The 19,016-nt window shown below is 45.6% G+C and overlaps 1 protein-coding gene across 1 annotated transcript in view; it reads right to left on the minus strand.

The window, feature by feature from the left end:
- Positions 1 to 19,016, minus strand: part of WDFY4 (WDFY family member 4) — a 234,004-nt gene that overhangs the window by 95,271 nt on the left and 119,717 nt on the right. The window contains exon 38 of the mRNA XM_065407457.1: positions 18,038 to 18,177. Coding sequence (XP_065263529.1) covers positions 18,038 to 18,177 — 140 coding nt within the window. The remainder of the gene's footprint in view (positions 1 to 18,037; positions 18,178 to 19,016) is intronic.

A 19,016-nucleotide genomic window follows, 5' to 3' on the forward strand; every position in this document is an offset into this window, starting at 1 on the left:
AACTTTTGCATTAAACTCAAAGCAAATCCAAACTTTCCGCTTTGAAATGGCAGGTTTAGCCTTTTGGCTGCCTCTGAACTTCTGGGACGCAGAAGGGCTGTGACGTGAAAATGCTGCTTCCATGATATTTCTAGCCTGCTGAGAAGCATGTGGGGTCTCATCAGGGAGCAGGCTGAGGAGGTGAAGCAGCGAGAAATTGATGGGTGCTGTGAAGTTACCTGCCCATTCATGCTAGAGGGCCGGGCGGAGTGCTGTGACTCGTGAGTTCACTCCTTTTCCCACTCAAACGTTAATTGTATGGGCAAATGCCCCTACGTGGCCTCAGGCAGGGTAACTCTTGGGGGGGGGGGTGTAATACCACAAACCCTCCCCACCCCTACACATGCACACACACACACACACACACACAAAGATTCTCTTGAGGGAGACATAAAACCTTTGCTTGAAAATGGTCCTGGCCACTCCCTGCTCTAACTACTAGACTCCACCACCTGCCTTTTGAAGCTAGATGCTCACTTGCTTTAACACCTTCGATGCTGCAAGCTCTTTGGGGCAGGGACTGTCTTTTTGTTTTGTGTTTGTACAGCGCCTGGCACCAAGCCGTCCTTGTCCGTGACTGGGGCTCCTAGGCACTACCGCAGTACAAATCCTAAATAATAATATGGGTACCTGTGTATACAACAGGTGCTCCAATGTGGCAGTTGCACACACACAGAATAGACAAAGAACTTTTTCCCCCTCTTAGCAATTATAGATGGCAACTTGTAGCCAGGAGATGGCTAGACAAGGAGGCCGGGGTTTGCTGAACACCAGAGAAGTTGCAGGGAGTATCGCAGGCCGTGATTTCTTTGACAGATTGCTGGGGCTGGCTGGAAAAGATCTCAGAAGTGCAGGGCAAGCTGAGGAGAGCACTCAGATATATTGAGCACAGGAGAATACGATCCTCTGGCAAACTGGAAGAGAAGAGGGAAATGCCCTGCTGCTGGGAAGGCACTGAATGCACAGACTGTACAGGTGGCGCTAAGGAGTGCTCCTTTCAGCCATCTCCTACAAATAAACCACTGACTGCAGAAAGCCCCACTACCACGCAAAGACCTCCATCCCACCAGAAGCGAGACACTGTGCTCTTCCAGGGATCAGGGAGGTCAGATTGCTCTGAGCCCAGGCACTGAGGTGAGCGTGCCAATCCCAGCCCTCCTCAACCCAAAGCCATGGATCAGATGGGTAACTTTTAAATGCATGGACTCCGTGCCACGCGGGCAGCGATTGCTCAAAGCAAACTGCCTAGCTGCTGCTGGCGCTGTGCTATAATTGAGTTAACATACAAGGTCTATGTGGTGCCGATTGCTGCTGGCAGAGAACCAGCTCCGTCCCCCGCCGCGAAGTCCCATTTAGTGGTGTTTCCCCGCAGGAAGCGCCTGTTTTACACTGATGGAAGCCATTACATTTTGTTTGTGTGAAGCATCATTAAACCTGTAATCACAGTTGCGGCCTCACAAAACTAGTCCATAAATTCATATAAAACTCCCATAAAGACTGACCTAGACAGCAATCGCTTTCCCGCGTTGCCAAGCTGGGCCCAGTGCAAAAGGGGAGCTCAGGTTCCAGCTTTACAGAAATACGGCAAAAACCACACAGATCAGACAAGAACCTCCTTTATGTGCCAGCAACGGTCAGAGACCCCCCCGAGTTCTGAAAGGCCAGACCAGGTCAGTGATCCAACGGCAGCCATTTCAAAGCAGCCCATATTGGGCATTTCAGCGATGGGCCATCACCCTCAGAGGTCTGATCCAGGACGCTCACTGACTTCCCTGGGCTCTGGACAAGGCTCCAGCCTCGCAGGGTTTATGCTTTGGAGCTGGCAGGGCTTAGGTATCTTTAAGCTGACTCCGAGGGAAGAAGGGTTCCTCTAGCAACCACTTGTGGTCAGCTGGGGACTGGTATTGAAGCTGTATCCAACCATCCTCAACCAGAACCACTTATCCTGGAGCAAACCCCAGAGGATAACCACCACAAGACAAGCATGTGGTCACAAAATCAGAAGAATGGTAAAAAAAAACCTACGAGGTTAATGGGAGAGAAAAATTAATGCATCAGAGATGTACCCAGCAAAAGAGAGGGCAAATCCTAGGCACCGTGATAATATAAATAATAATATTAAACAGATATCTGATTACCATTTCTCCAATACTCTGACCAAAACCCATTGCATCTGACCATGTTTTAGGAATATTAATAACTATACCAGGCTTGCTGTTGTCTGCTACTGAGTAAAGACATAATGGTTTTTCAGTTTAAAAAAATCCCCAGAAACAATGTGTCCTGAATGGGATAAGGAGGTTTATCTTTTAACATAACACCCTGCCCAGTGGATAAACACAATGGTGTTGTTGTATCATATCTGGCTAAAACTAGAAGTGATAAATTAGTTTTTGTCATTGTTAATATTGAATTGTCAGTATTTGGATGGTAATAGTTTAAGATAGGGCTGTCACATGCATGAGTTGATACAGGACTCACTGGGTCAAAGTCTCTAACCTGTGTTATGCAGGTCAGACTAGATGATCATGGCAGTCCCTTATGCCCTTAACATGAAGGAATACATCACCCTGCTACAAGTCCCACTTAGGGCTTCTCTACGTCAACATTTAGTTCATGGCAAACTGGGGTGTGAATCTACCATGCACTAGCGCACTTTGATCTAGCCCTCTTTGCAACAGGACTAGATCAAGGCACATTAACAAACGGTTAATGCGCATCAGCAGAGTCCACCTGGATAGTCAGTGTGTGGCAGGCTAATGCGGGGTAGATTCCCACCACACCTTGCTGAAAACTAAATGTTTGTATTGACAAGCCATTAGACACCTTCTTCTCATCACTTACATTACAAGTAGATTCAGGTTATTTTTCTGCTCCCAAGTCCTCTGCCAATTTTTGTGGTTTTACAGTACAATTGGGTTTACAATCATATTTTCCTATTTTTTTTTAATGTTTCCCTTCCCCCTTTTGTTGTGCAAAAGGCCCATGCAAACAACAGGGGAGAGTGACTAATGCTGGGGAGAGTGACTAATGCTGGGGAAAGGGGAAATGGACAGAACACAAAGAACTGGCAAATGCACAACATAAGCAAACTGAAAGAACAGAGACCATTTCTCCTAGTCTCTGTCAGTGAGAGGAATCGGAGGTACTACTAAATGTGCAGCGAGAAGTGTGACTATTAAGTTATCAATATCCTGCTGTGCTGAGCTCGGGAAAGTTTTATATCTGATTTTTATATGACTTTTAAACACCACCATAGTCCACAAAAATTCAGTTTTGCCATAACAAGCTCCTATTGCATGATACAGACACTGCATGGGCGATACACAGCTCTCTCCTAAAGAAACATGATGTCATTGCAGCTCTGCACTTTGGTGCTTTCTTTAGAGGAATTATAGGCCCATGATACAACGATCCCTCTCACACACAGTACACTTCAAAGCCAGTAGCTCAGGAAAGGGGGGGTACTATCCAGGAGAAGTGCCAAATTGAGAGCCCAAGTGGCTAAGATCCTCTGTCTGGGCTAATTCTGCATGGTGCTGAGTGCTCTGGCCCCGATCCAGCAATGCACACCTTTGCAGATGAGCAGTCCCATTGAAGTTAATAAGACTACTCATGTGCTTAAAGTGAGGCATGTGATTAAGTGCTTTGTTGAATCAGGGCCTCCAACTGCTGATATGTGTCTGCAACTTTAATTCTTTTTTTTTTTTTTTGGTAGGGGAATTTATAAAGCAGATTTCAAGCCACAGCACTTACATACATACATACATATAGCAAAAATAATATCTACCTCTTACATAGTGTTTTTCATGAGTGCATCTCAAAGCACTTTACAACAGAGTTCCCCCATTTAACAGATGGGGGAACTGAGGCACAAGAAGGTGACATGACTTGCCCACAGTCACCCAGCAGGCCAGTGACAGAGACAGGAATGAAATCCATCTCTCTTGAGTCCCAATCCAGTGCTATAATGCTAGGTCCACTTCCCCTCAGGCAGCATAATGATCTCTAGGGTAGAATTTGGCAACTATACAGAACATTTAACAACAGTGCTTGAGGGAGTTGTTTTAGTCAAAATTCCAGGAAAACCCTTGCTTTTATGAAAAGTAGGAGGGGAGATTTAATGTCCACAAAGAGTAGAGAGGACTTTAGTCATTTGAAAGAGGTCTCACGTCTCAACTCATCTACTAGGTAAGCAAAAGAGCTGGTGGAATTTTTGTTTTCCTGTGGAAAATTTAAGGAAAAGAAAAAGAAATGTTAATTTTTGTCAAATTTCAGCAGAAAATGTTGACTTTTCATTTGGTTTCTAGCAACCGCACATCAAAAAAATTCAGCCAAAAACTGAAAAAAGTGTCAAAAACTGCTCAAAACCCAGTTTCCAGTCAAAATGTTTCAGTTTGAAGCATTTTGGTTCCGCCCCCAGACCCCCAAAATTGTCAAAACCCCAATTTTCCATCCAAAGAAACAAACTTTCAGCAGAAGATTTTCAGCTAGCTTTAGTAAAGAGCTGTTAAGATTAAGTTAAACTAGCCACCGTTGGAACTGTTTTCCCCACCCATAACTCGAGAGGGGCAGGGCCGGTGCTACCATTTAGGCAAACTAGGCGGTTGCCCAGGGCGCCAAGATTTGGGGGCGCCAAAAAGCGGTGCCCCCAATTTTTTTTTACATTGTTCCTACACCCCCTCCCCGAGCGCGCGGTTGCTGCTCCACTTCTCCCTCCTCCCAGGCTTGCAAAGCCAATCAGCTGTTTGGCGCCGCAAGCCTGGGAGGGGAGGAGAATTAGAGTGGGGGCGGCGTGCTCGCGGAGGAGGCGGAGCAGAGGTGAGCTGGGGTGGGGAGCTGCTGCACGGCTCCCCGGGGGGGGGGGAGCTGCTGTGGGGGGGGGGCGCCTCAGGGTGGAGGGGGGGTGCGGGGAGCTGCCGCAGGGCTGGGGGGGGCGCGCAAGGTGGAAGTTTCGCCTAGGGCGCGAAACTTCCTTGCACCGGCCCTGGAGAGGGGAGACCAAGGCAGCTTTAACTTGAGAAAGACAAGGTAGGTGAGATAATATCTTTTATTAGACTGACTTTTGTTGGTGAAACTGACAAGCTTTCAATCTCCTGACATCACCTCCCCCATCTTGTCTCTCTCATATCCTGGGACCAGCCTGGCTACAACAACACTGCAAATAACAATGGAAGATATTGTACGTAACTTGACCATTGCTATGCCCAATGCTATTCTAATAGGGCTGATTTGACAGATGTCACATTTCATATTGCTGGAAGGATCGTCTCTCGTTTGGCTTGTCTTTTTTTTTTTTTGCACATGAAAGTTTCCCAATCAGACCATAAATGTCTAAGTAATGCCTATATTTTAAAGAGGACATGCTTAAATTGGATGGAAAATTCCTGTCCAGTTCTAGGTGAAATGTTTACGTAAACAGTATTCCCACCAGCCGTAGTAGTTTGCACATGAATGTATGATTTTAATATGGAGGTGTGGATACCACGTCCTATCCCATTCTGTTTGGGTTCACATATCAGGAAGGATAGACAGGGGGAAAAGGGAGGAGGTGTTGCCTTATATCTTAAAAATGTACACACTTGGACTGAGGTAGAGATGGACATAGGAGATGGAAGTGTTGAGAGTCTCTGGGTTAGGCTAAAAGGGGTAAAAAACAAGGGAGATGTCATGCTAGGAGTCTACTACAGGCCACCTAACCAGGTGGAAGAGGTGGATGAGGCTTTTTTTAAGCAACTAACAAAATCATCCAAAGCCCAAGATTTGGTGGTGATGGGGGACTTCAACTATCCGGATATATGTTGGGAAAATAACACAGCGGGGCACAGACTATCCAACAAATTCTTGGACTGCATTGCAGACAACTTTTTATTTCAGAAGGTTGAAAAAGCTACTAGGGGGGAAGCTGTTCTAGACTTGATTTTAACAAATAGGGAGGAACTCGTTGAGAATTTGAAAGTAGAAGGCAGCCTGGGTGAAAGTGATCATGAAATCATAGAGTTTGCAATTCTAAGGAAGGGTAGAAGGGAGAACAGCAAAATAGAGACAATGGATTTCAGGAAGGCGGATTTTGGTAAGCTCAGAGAGCTGATAGGTAAGGTCCCATGGGAATCAAGACTGAGGGGAAAAACAACTGAGGAGAGTTGGCAGTTTTTCAAAGGGACACTATTAAGGGCCCAAAAGCAAGCTATTCCGCTGGTTAGGAAAGATAGAAAATGTGGCAAAAGACCACCTTGGCTTAACCACGAGATCTTGCATGATCTAAAAAATAAAAAGGAGTCATATAAAAAATGGAAACTAGGACAGATTACAAAGGATGAATATAGGCAAACAACACAGGAATGCAGGGGCAAGATTAGAAAGGCAAAGGCACAAAATGAGCTCAAACTAGCTACAGGAATAAAGGGAAACAAGAAGACTTTTTATCAATACATTAGAAGCAAGAGGAAGACCAAAGACAGGGTAGGCCCACTGCTTAGTGAAGAGGGAGAAACAGTAACAGGAAACTTGGAAATGGCAGAGATGCTTAATGACTTCTTTGTTTCGGTCTTCACCGAGAAGTCTGAAGGAATGCCTGACATAGTGAATGCTAATGGGAAGGGGGTAGGTTTAGCAGATAAAATAAAAAAAGAACAAGTTAAAAATCACTTAGAAAAGTTAGATGCCTGCAAGTCACCAGGGCCTGATGAAATGCATCCTAGAATACTCAAGGAGCTAATAGAGGAGGTATCTGAGCCTCTAGCTATTATCTTTGGAAAATCATGGGAGACGGGAGAGATTCCAGAAGACTGGAAAAGGGCAAATATAGTGCCCATCTATAAAAAGGGAAATAAAAACAACCCAGGAAACTACAGACCAGTTAGTTTAACTTCTGTGCCCGGGAAGATAATGGAGCAAGTAATTAAGGAAATCATCTGCAAACACTTGGAAGGTGGTAAGGTGATAGGGAACAGCCAGCATGGATTTGTAAAGAACAAATCATGTCAAACCAATCTGATAGCTTTCTTTGATAGGATAACGAGCCTTGTGGATAAGGGTGAAGCTGTGGATGTGGTATACCTAGACTTTAGTAAGGCATTTGATACGGTCTCGCATGATATTCTTATCGATAAACTAGGCAAATACAATTTAGATGGGGCTACTATAAGGTGGGTGCATAACTGGCTGGATAACCGTACTCAGAGAGTTGTTATTAATGGTTCCCAATCCTGCTGGAAAGGCATAACGAGTGGGGTACCGCAGGGGTCTGTTTTGGGACTGGCTCTGTTCAATATCTTCATCAACGACTTAGATATTGGCATAGAAAGTACGCTTATTAAGTTTGCGGATGATACCAAACTGGGAGGGATTGCAACTGCTTTGGAGGACAGGGTCATAATTCAAAATGATCTGGACAAATTGGAGAAATGGTCTGAGGTAAACAGGATGAAGTTTAACAAAGACAAATGCAAAGTGCTCCACTTAGGAAGGAAAAATCAGTTTCACACATACAGAATGGGAAGAGACTGTCTAGGAAGGAGTACGGCAGAAAGGGATCTAGGGGTTATAGTGGACCACAAGCTAAATATGAGTCAACAGTGTGATGCTGTTGCAAAAAAAGCAAACATGATTCTGGGATGTATTAACAGGTGTGTTGTGAGCAAGACACGAGAAGTCATTCTTCCGCTCTACTCTGCTCTGGTTAGGCCTCAGCTGGAGTATTGTGTCCAGTTCTGGGCACCGCATTTCAAAAAAGATGTGGAGAAATTGGAAAGGGTCCAGAGAAGAGCAACAAGAATGATTAAAGGTCTTGAGAACATGACCTATGAAGGAAGGCTGAAAGAATTGGGTTTGTTTAGTTTGGAAAAGAGAAGACTGAGAGGGGACATGATAGCAGTTTTCAGGTATTTAAAAGGGTGTCATAAGGAGGAGGGAGAAAACTTGTTCACTTTAGCCTCTAAGGATAGAACAAGAAGCAATGGGTTTAAACTGCAGCAAGGGAGGTCTAGGTTGGACATTAGGAAAAAGTTCCTGTCAGGGTGGTTAAACACTGGAATAAATTGCCTAGGGAGGTTGTGGAATCTCCATCTCTGGAGTTATTTAAGAGTAGGTTAGATAAATGTCTATCAGGGATGGTCTAGACAGTATTTGGTCCTGCCATGAGGGCAGGGGACTGGACTCGATGACCTCTCGAGGTCCCTTCCAGTCCTAGAATCTATGAATCTATGAATCATCATGATCACAACACCACCTGAGTGCCTTCCAGAACTGCATGAAGTTACACACTGGTGATTACTGAACTGACTCTCTGTTCGCTTACACGGGTTTTATCCCTGTGCAATCCTGCTGACTTCAAGGGAGTTATTCCTGATTTACACCAGTGGGAAAGAGAGCAGACTCAGGCCCTCTCCATGCTTTATGAGGGTACTGTCACGTGTTTTATGTTGGGGGGAAAAAATGAAGATGATCCTAGCTGTAGACTTCACAGCCCACCATCTCTCTCTCTTTCCACACCCTGATCTGAATAGCACTTCCTCAGGGAAAGCAACACAGATTTGAATTGGAGAAATAATGGCAAAGAATATTCCGGCCTTTGATCAGCAGGATTGAAGTGGTGAGTACAGATTGCATCGCAGGAGAGAATGATTCCAAAGATACAGGCAAGGGCAGATTTATTGGAAATCATGGAAACTTGGGTGTGACCATGTCAGCATTACTCCCATGATTAACGGGCATTCCTGGAGTATCACTGAAGTTGATGGGACTATGCATATGAGTAAGGAGCATTCACATGACTACATTGCAGGATCAGGACCAATGTATTGATTGCTTTGATGGGTCAGGAATCAGTGTATGAAAGGAGGTGATGCTGTTATACTTACAGGAAGGGTTGGTGTCTAGCAATGGATTGGCTTTTAAATGTGTGCGCCAACTTATTTTACTGAGGTGTGTTCTGTTGTTCTATTTGAACTGGGTGGTAGACAGGTTTGTGGGTGGAAAGGCAACAACTGTAGGCAGAGTGACAGCTAGAGCTGAGGTAGCATAAGCATTTCCATTCTAGGGCCCCTGATTCAGGAAAGCACTCTAAGTGTGAACTTAGACTCACTCATTTCAATGTTAAGGGCTTTAGTGCTTTCCTGATTTGGTTCCCAACAGGACATTTTCAGTTATTCATCATCTCAATCTTTTACTTATAGGCTGAAATCCAGCACATTTGGTCTCAGTCTGGGAGTTTTGTGTTTTAAAAGTGTGAGGAGAAACTGTTCAGCCATTTTCCAGAATGAAACAAGGAAAAATGCACCCCCCACCCCCTGCCATTATAAAAACTGGGATTTTTCTAAACAGCTTTAGCTTGGTCCCTACATCACAGGGATGTCTCCTACTAGTCTGGGAAACTGTTGTGCTTTTTCAAAGTTAGGAGAGTTTAAAAAGACACTTTGGGCGTATGCACTGATTTTTGTAACACATGCAACGCATGTGCTTTCAATGTTCGACAGTCTCTGTGCCTGCTTCAGGAACTATTATCATAATGATCATTTATTACTTGTATTTTCATAGTCCCTAGAAGCCAGTCATGAACCAGGAGCCCCACTATGCTAGGCACTGTACAGACACAGAACAAAAAGTTAGTCCTGACATCAAAAAGTCCTTACAAGTAACAAACATACAAAACCCAGGACTGTATCATGGACAATTCACTTGCAAAAGAAAGGAGCTCAAGTGGCTCTATCACTCAGTCTAACCTCAGTGAAGGATGGATAGTTTTCCCCATTTTACAGACAGAGAAACCGAGGCACCAAGATTTGTGGTAGCATGAGAAATAGATTGCTGAAGTCCTGACACCCAGTCCTCTGCTCTAACCAATAGGCCATATTTAAGTCTTGTGATCAGATTTCTTTTCTAGTGACTTGCTGGGACAGAGAAGCCAGATGTTCACTTCATAGCAAAGGGCACATTCCATTATTCATCAGGTTACAAATGTCAAGCTAAAGGAAAGGATGGTTTCTTTTAGCACAAAAAGAGAGTTCCTTGCCCTTTTTCACTAGCAGACACCCCCGTCACTGAGAGCTGTTGGCACACTCTTATTAAACTCAACACTGTCATCACTACATAGATTTGATTGTACATTACATAGCCAAAACTCATTTAGCTTTTCAACAGACTGTAGCTCCAGCAGCTAAGTGCTGCATGTAAGCCTTGTGCCTCGACCCTCTAGGAAGCTAATGCATACTGCCAACTGCTCTTAAGGATCATGGACAGATTCCTGGCATCACCAGTTGGTTGGGGAATAGCAAACTTAATGAGAAAGAGACCCACATTTCAATTCACCACATACGCAAGGGTGGCTTTGCAGAGGAAAAAACAGAAGTATGGTGTTTGTGTCTGACCTTACAGAACAGAACTCCATAGCATACTGCACAGCTAAATGCAGACAGCCTGGAAGCAGCATTGACTTTATAGCAATAAAAAAATTACCTAGGAAATTAACACAGGTAGAAGTAGGCTATCTTCTAGTAGGCAGAGAACAAGCCTGGGGAACGGGACACCTGGGTTCTCTAGTCCTGGCTCTGACAATGACTTCTTGTGTGAATTTGTGCAAATCGCTCAACCACCTTGTGCCTCAGTTTCTCCATCTTTAAAATGGGGATAATGACGCTGACCTCCCTTGGTGGAGGGGGGGGGGGGAGTGAGTCTTTGGCATTGCTAACAATAAATACAACCAAGTCTCCTGCTTTCCCATACTTATGCTTCCCACTAGATCCTCACTTTCTATTAAAAAGAAATATTTTGCATAAAGTTAATAATATAAGCAGTGCTGCCAATAGTCACACCAGGCTTTTATGCTGCAACTATCACCATGGTGTCTAAGTGCAAACAAAATTCACTCTGGAACTTCTGGAATTTTGCGAATTTAAATTCTCCACCTCACAACTCCATCAATGAGAATCCGGCAGATTTCCAGCAGTTACCCTAGGGTCATGTCTGTACTGCTGGACCTATTCCCTATCTAGTTTCTGGCCAGCTCACTCATGCAAAATACTTCCCACCACACATCTGCTTTTACCTCTGCTGAACTGAACACAGTGACTGGATATCTTTGTTTCAGAGGAACTAAAACCTTTTTTTTGTTTAAAGTTTCTTTAACTTTCTCCAGCTTGCCCACAGGCCAGTGTAATTTAGCTGTGAGCCAATTATCAAACAAGACAATAATATTATAATGGGAATTGGTTAATATACATCATTAATAGCAAAGTGCCTGCTTTCATTGCAGGGGGAAAAAAGTTATGTTGCTATGAGCAGTTTTAAAATGAATATGAGATTCCACACTTCCCTTGTGCATTTAATGGCATGCTAATTTACATTTTAATTACTTCCTAAGAAATCAAAGCATTTGTTGACAGTAGAACATAATGTCAACTTCACGGTGCACTGTTGGTGGATGCTTAATGAACTTAATTAGATAATTAGTTATGTTAATTATCCTTCTATTACGAAGATAAAGATGCTACACAAATGATGCACTTTGCAAAGAAATTTCATAATTATATGTTTGCTTGTTTTAGCTTGATTTGAAATAACTGAGGAAAGGCCAAACAGAGTGACTGGTATGAAAAATATTTGCTTTAAAGTGTTTTTGTTTCATCTATCCCCATCTTCAGTTCACACGCTTTGTAGGCTGCTATAATCAACAGGTTCCTTCTGCCTCTCAAATGTTCTGTAGAAATCAGCAGGTTCTCCATTTCAGTTCAAATCCCCTCCGCCCCCCATCTAACAGTATTTCTCTCTTTGCTTGAGCACCTATATAGCTCACTGCTGAGAACAGGCAGTCTCTTTTTCTGCTGTGGTGTCTCCAACACTGTTCGGGAGTGGGGTGCAAACATCAACCTTAATTTCCAATCCAGAGAGGAGGAAGGACAGGCTTGTGGTTAAGAAATCCCGACCTGGGATTCAGGATAGCTGGGTTCAAGGCCGGGTTCTGCCACTGTGTAACCCTGAGAAAGCTCCAAGGTCTTTCTATGCCTCATTTCCCCACCTGTGCAATGGAATTAACACTCCTCTGCCTAGCAGGGTGTTGTGAGGCTGTAGTGATGGGGGCATATAGGTACCTAGCCAGAGGGACTGTAAAGAATATAGGTGCCCTAGTTACAGCAGTGCAATCTCACTGAAATCAAGGGGCCCTGTTCTACCCTCAGTCACAACCCTGCCCTGCCACCACCATTTGTGGGTTTAATGCAAGTGCTGATTACATTCTGTTGAATGTTAGGATCTAGCAGTCAGATTGAGGTGTGTTGGGTCATTGACCACACGGCCACGAAAGGGGTCTGAGGAGGGGCTGCACACTCTGCTGGCTTCTCCCAGCATGCTAGAGACAGGCTCCCCACTATGCTGCTTCTGCTCCACTTGCTGAGTGACTTCAATACTAGACTCCCCAAGAAGAAATATTGTGCCTGGCCCCATACACAAGAGTCCAAGATGAGTGAAGACTCTTTGCACCCTCTGTTCACCTCAAGCTCCCACAATGGCCGAGGCACAATCTGGCCCTCTCTACAGATGCAGTTTGGTTGCGCTACGTCCATCTGCCAATGCAATTTTGCACCTTCCCATGTAAGAGTCTAAAAAATGACCAGAAAACTAGTCTGTTGTTTCTGCTCTCGCCGTGTAAATAGCCCAGGCTCAGCTTAAGCTTTTTATTCTGTAGTTCAGAGTTAAAAAGATTTATTTTTTCCCCAGCCCCTCAAGGCATCTGTGCCTTGGAGAAAAAAAAAAGAACATACACACTGAACTAGATAAAGAATAAAGAACCCACTACAATTGTCTCTGGAAGCCCATGCAGTTTGTTAAAGGAGCCAAACAAAATTAATCAGCCAACATTAACCCTAAAATCAAATATAAATATAACCCTGGTACTCCTTCCCCCAACAGCAAAATCCTGCGCAAGCAGATGTGCTGAGGGTCAACAGACTGGCTGGCAGATCAGAACTCTGCAGGACCAAGCATGAGAGCCCTCGAGGCAGATAAGCTCTCATCCAACTCTCCCCTCAGATGGCTCTGAAAGGCAGGAATGGAGCTAGACATGGGAAAATCCTTCCACCTCTGCCAGCTGACAGATCTCAAAGAATCGCATGGCTTGGCACAGCGCTCCTGTGGCTCCTGCATGGTTATTCAGGCTTCCAAGTAGGAAAAATGGAGCAACCAGACTGTGCTCATTCTCTCCCTCCTCCCACAAACACCATCAATCGGCTTTGCAAACTCTTCTTTAACCCTGCAGAACGTTCTGCAACAAATGCACAGGGGGTGGGGGGCTAGTGGACAGAGCTGGGGCATGAATGAGAGAGCTCTGCCCATTAGAGTACCCACTGATGAACAGCCGGGCAGTGGGAATGGGGGTTGGATTCATTGTTTGTAAAGCACTTTGAGATCCTGGGGTGAAAGGTGCAGCAGGAATGGAGAGCCAGATCCTCAGCTGGTGTAAATCAACCCAGCTCAATGGATTAGGATTCTTTTGTGAACAACAATTTTTTGTGGGGAGAAGTTATTAGAAATATATTTTTATTCACATCAAATATGGGTACTTCTCCACCTTCCATTAGCTACATTCTGGGGAGCAGAGGAATAAATTTAATAACCCAACCAGAGCCCTTCCATCTCTGGTTTCTGTGAGGTAAATCCTGAGGTCCTCACTGAGTTTTTACTGACTCAGGAAAATTTCCCCTTGATTCCAACAGGACTTTTGCTCAATTAGGGTCCACAGGACTTAGCCCTGAGTAAAAAGAAACAGGAATTTTGTACTTGGCACTAGGATGTTTGGGTTTTAAGGGTTTTTTCCCTACTATTTAACCAGTGGTCCTACATTTTTTATCTTATCTTACTGTGACGGGGTCTGCTTACCCCGCACTAGCCCAGACAGGGTTAAGCCCATGTTATTCACAGTGGAAGTCCCGCCTCCCTGGCAAGACTGGGCATGCGCCAAGTGCTCTAGTAGTATAAAGGGAAGGAGCCCAGCTCATTCTGGGCTAGAGGCTGTAGAGGAAGGACCTGCCTGGGAAGCTCCTGTGGAGGGCCAGCCACAGCCCGTGACTGCACTGGGAATCGAAGCCACCCACGGCCTGCCTGCACCCCGGCGACTGGAGGAACCCTTGGAGATGACTGGCCCTGCTAAACACAGAGGACCCAACATCTCATGGGAAACCCCAACACAGACTCTGGTAGGAAGTGACCCAGGGAGGGTGATGGAGTTATACCTCCCCCCCGGGGAAACTCAGCGTGTTTTGGTAGGACCCCTCCGCTGAGTCAGTGGCAAGCCGCTACGCCACTGTTAGGGCCCTGGGTTAGGGCCTGGTGGAGTTGGGTGGGCCCGGGCCCCCCTACTGGGGCTGCCACACCCCATAAGGGGTGCCCCAATGCTATAGATTCTGGCCACTAGGCCCTGCCGCCCTGCATCAAAGGGCAGCTCTATAGACTCTGGCTGCTAGGCCACACTGCCCTGCACTAAAGGGGGAGGGATAGCTCAGTGGTTTGAGCATTGGCCTGCTAAACCCAGGGTTGTGAGTTCAATCCTTGAGGGGGCCACTTAGGGATCTGGGGCAAAATCAGTACTTGGTCCTGCTAGTGAAGGCAGGGGGCTGGACTCAATGACCTTCCAGCTCTATGAGATAGGTACGTCTCCATATATTTATTATTATTTATAGACACCGGCCATTAGGCCCCACTGCCCTGCATCAAAGGGCTGCTTTATAGACTGTGACTGATAGGCCATGCTGCCCTGACCCTAGGGGCTTGTACCATCACACTTACCTTAGGGTTTCATACTGCCACCCCCCACCACAGTATCTGAGTGGCTTCCACATAAAACCAACAAGGCTCCATGGACTCCCTGGCCCTTCTCCCTTTTCAAGGTCAAAAGTGCTTGGGGTGGAGATGGTTGTTCTAAGATTTTTCCCCAAGCAAGACAGGACAATATGTGAAGGCCAATCCCATTACAGTACATCTTGGAACAACCAGAGTCATTAAAGAAAGATAAGAAAAGATAAAGTTTATGACCAACATTGTCAAACTGAGGTGCCTAAAGGTAGCCACCTACATAAAAGTGGCTTGGTTTTCACAGCTGCTGAGCACCCCCAGCAGCCACTAAAATTAATTGAGAAGTTGCAAGCGCTCAGCACCTTCTGAAACTAGGTCACTTTTATTTAGTGGCTAAATATGGAGTTCAAAGCATAACTTTAGGTGGCCATTTAAAAAAAAAGCCCTAAATTTGAAAACATTGGCCACAGGTACCACCGACGAGACTGACAGGTTTGTTAACAATAGGCTTGGAATATGGAGAGTTTGATCTCAGGTTTTATTTCCCCTTCATAAATACAATGTAATCCTCTTGATTCGGACCCCCTGGGTGAGGACCTGACATCCTGACCAATTAGCTCTACTGATTAAGAGAAGAATCTGATCTTTTCAAGCAGCATGAAAAGACATAACACAATGCACAATATAGCACTGAAAACAAATGCAAGGACACAAGTGAGAATCCCTACATGTCATCCCCCTTTCTCCTTCTCCATAGACTTTATTTGGCAATAGGGAGAGAAGAGCAGAGGTCAAAATTTGATACCGAGTTCAATTCCACGTAACCCTAGGCACTGCCAGTAGGCTGCCCACTAAGCAACATTTCCATATGGTCCCAACTTGGCAGCAGGTATTTCCCATTCATTCATATTTAGCTAAACCAGTTCTGGAAACTGTACCAAAGCAGCAGCCATCCCGACCAAAGACCAACTCCTGTCCACCCTTACTCACGTGAGCAGTGCCACTGAAGAAGAGAGATGGATCTGGCCCCATGAGTTATATTATATCTGCAACTAAACCATGGGCTCCATCCACTGAAGTCAAAGGGAACTTTGCCAATGAGCTCCACGGGGTGAGATTGCCAAAAGCACCTATGTGAGTTGGTAACACAATGACTGCCAATGTGATCTCTGTTCCTAACTCACTTAGGCACTTCTGAAGATCTCCCCCCTATACTCTATGAATGGATTCTATATAGAGGGACTGTTGCAGGCTGCAGAGAAGCTTGGAGTTCCATTTTCTCGTCTCTCAAGTAGGTCTGGCTGAAAAGTGCTGTTAACTCTCACAAAGAGAAGTTGGAGGGAGAAGAACATTTGGAATTGTCATTTTGTGTCTCAATGCGAGGAACAATTTGTCAGTGCTGCAGAGCTGTCAGTCGCTGACATGATAAGGAATAACACCGAATGAGTAATGTTTCCTCCAACCCAGCTCCTTTAATTACAAGCCTCTCCCTTGCAGAAGAGAGACAGAAGATGCAGAAACACCAATTTCATGCACTTGTGCCTGAATAATGTCTCCATGCTGCCTTTTCCAGATGGCAACCTTTTCACTGGAGGAACTAATGATGTGGGCATATTTAGGGAAAAACCAATAACGGAGTCTTTAACCTTCAACAGCAAAAAGCATGTTGTACAAAATGTTCCTTGGGATACATTAACAAATATCAATTACATTGCTCACTGAGGTGTAATCAGCTGTAATAATCAAAATTAATTTTAAAAAATAATTAAACAGACCCCAGGGCAAATAGTCGGTGCTCTGGCAGCATGACATCACAGGCTACATGTGTACCTGGGAAGAAGTTGCTCGCTCTGTAACCAACAAAGATCTTAAGCAATGAGTAGGACGTTATTCAGAGAAACCTTGGTGAGCGCTGTGGTTATGAGAGCCACCATCTTGGCCGACACACTGGGGACTGAACTGGGGACCCCCCCCACAAATAAAAGCATAAGGAGGTGCAGTTTGACCTAAGGAGCCCAGGCACCCTAGCTGGGGCTATAACAGAGCCATCTCCTCTGCCAATCAGCAAGGGAGGGTGAAGACCGGTAACACACTCACCAGTGGATTAAATCCAGGATCCTCGAGGCTGGGACGCATTGCCCAGGATACCCTACCAGTGCACTGCACCCTGCCCTGCAGCATCCTCCGCCGCTCTAGGCCGAGGGCTGTTTAAGAAGGGCCTGCTAACAGCCGCTAACCTGTGCTCTTTATTGGTGGTATGGACAAGTGTCCGCTAGGTGCTTGGAGGAAGCCATGACCCCATTATTGTTTCTCAGCCAGAAAGGATAGGAATACTCTGCTAACATGGTCCGATCCCAACTAATCCAGACTCACTCCTCTTGGGGAGCTGCATGGACAGTCTGGCTGTCCTTGTCTTTCCCTGAGAACAGCTGTGGAGCTGGTGGGGCAGTGACATGCATCCCCTCTGGCCCCATGCCTGGTATACACACTCCTCCTCCCAGCCTACCTAGTCCCCCAGGAGGGGCCTCCAGCATGGGCAGAGGAGGAGAGGATAGTGCCATGGAGGCAGCTGATGGGGGCGGGGGGCGTACCATGTCAGAGAGATGGGGTCCACACAGTGATCTAAGCCAAAAGTAGCAGCAACACCTGGGAATGCCTCACCCCTTTCCTCACTGGGAGAGTGCAATGTTCTATTTTTATTTTCTGCAATTAGGCCTCCATGCAGCAAGGTGTGTAAGCACACGCCTAACTTTAAACCCACTGGGACTAATCACAGGCTTAAATTTAGGTGTGTGATTAAGCGTCTTGGTAAATGAAAGCCTTACTTGATTAAAAGCCTTTTAATAAAGAGATGTTTCCAACAAATGAGATTGGAACCAAGCCTGCTAAGATTAAAGGAGAGCCTAGAGGTCAACTACAAGACCTGGGCTTAAAGCTGGGTGAGGTTCTCTGGCCTCTTCTATGCAGGAGGTCAGACAAGATCATCATGATGGTCATTTCTAGCCTGAACATCTATGAAAGGAAGCTTAATAGTAATACAGATGCCTATAATTACTACTATACTTATCCCTATAATGATATAATTACTAATGTGATTCATATGCGAACATCCCAGGCAACCTTAGCTGATGCCTCCTGAACCCAGCCATCCTTAATGGCATCCTCTCAAGGCTTCCGAGTGGGTGGTGTAGGCAAATAATAGGGAAATAGAAGTTACCTCAGATTTGCACACTGTTTCCTTTACATTCTTGCCAGGCATCAACCTCATAGCCGAAGACAAGCTTTCGCTCCAGGAACTGGGCTTGCTGTGGGACTGGGCTGGCGTTGCTTTACTTTGGAGAGTCTTCTTCTCGGATGCTGTAGACCAGGAAATAAAATGCTTAGGAAGGAAAGGTGGACCCAGGTCTTGAGCATGAGTGGCAGGCTGGCATCTGCATGGGACATGACCCAGTACCATGGTGGAAACTCTGCGTGCTTTGTCCCTGTTCTATCCCACTCGCTCATCAGTATGTGCTTCTTAGGCCCTGTAGCTGATGGACCATGTACTACCTCAGACCACACACTGTACAATTCTGTGGCCAAACACGGTTGCAACCAGCTTCTACTACAAAGCCCTGTTTTAGTATCTCCATAAGCTTGGCTAGGGTAAGCCCCACCTCATCCCCACCAACCCACCTGTACTACTTTCTTTCTAACAAAACTAATGGGGTCCAATGTACCCCGGGCATAAACTCATTGACCTCAAGAGAATGACACTGGAGGCAAATTAACCCAACATCTCCAAGTGTCGTCCTCTGGGGAGATGGGAAGCCCCATCAGGAAAACCCTTAGAAGAGCTTCTCAGGCTTTTCAAATACTGCAACGAATGTCAGGAATCATGGGGTCATTCATTTGCAGAGAAGCTCATGCTGCTTATCTCCAAATGTCTGTGGGTGAGATTTGTATGGGGCTCTACTCAGCCCTTACTCAGTTTATATTCAGTCTGGTACTTATTCCTGGGGGTGTAAGATCCCCTGGGGATGGGCAGCAATGGTAGCTTTGTGCCTTTGGGATTGTGGGCTGCTTCAGGAGGCCAAAATGGCCCCGGCATAAATTAGAGCAGCCCTGGGAATGCTCTAATGGACAGCAGCTTCCTAACAGTTGCTCTTCAATCTGGAACGGTCCAGAATCACTGCAGTGGTACATGCTGCCATGGC

The sequence above is a fragment of the Emys orbicularis genome, chromosome 7, assembly GCF_028017835.1.
Source record: "Emys orbicularis isolate rEmyOrb1 chromosome 7, rEmyOrb1.hap1, whole genome shotgun sequence".
Lineage (NCBI taxonomy): Eukaryota > Metazoa > Chordata > Testudines > Emydidae > Emys > Emys orbicularis.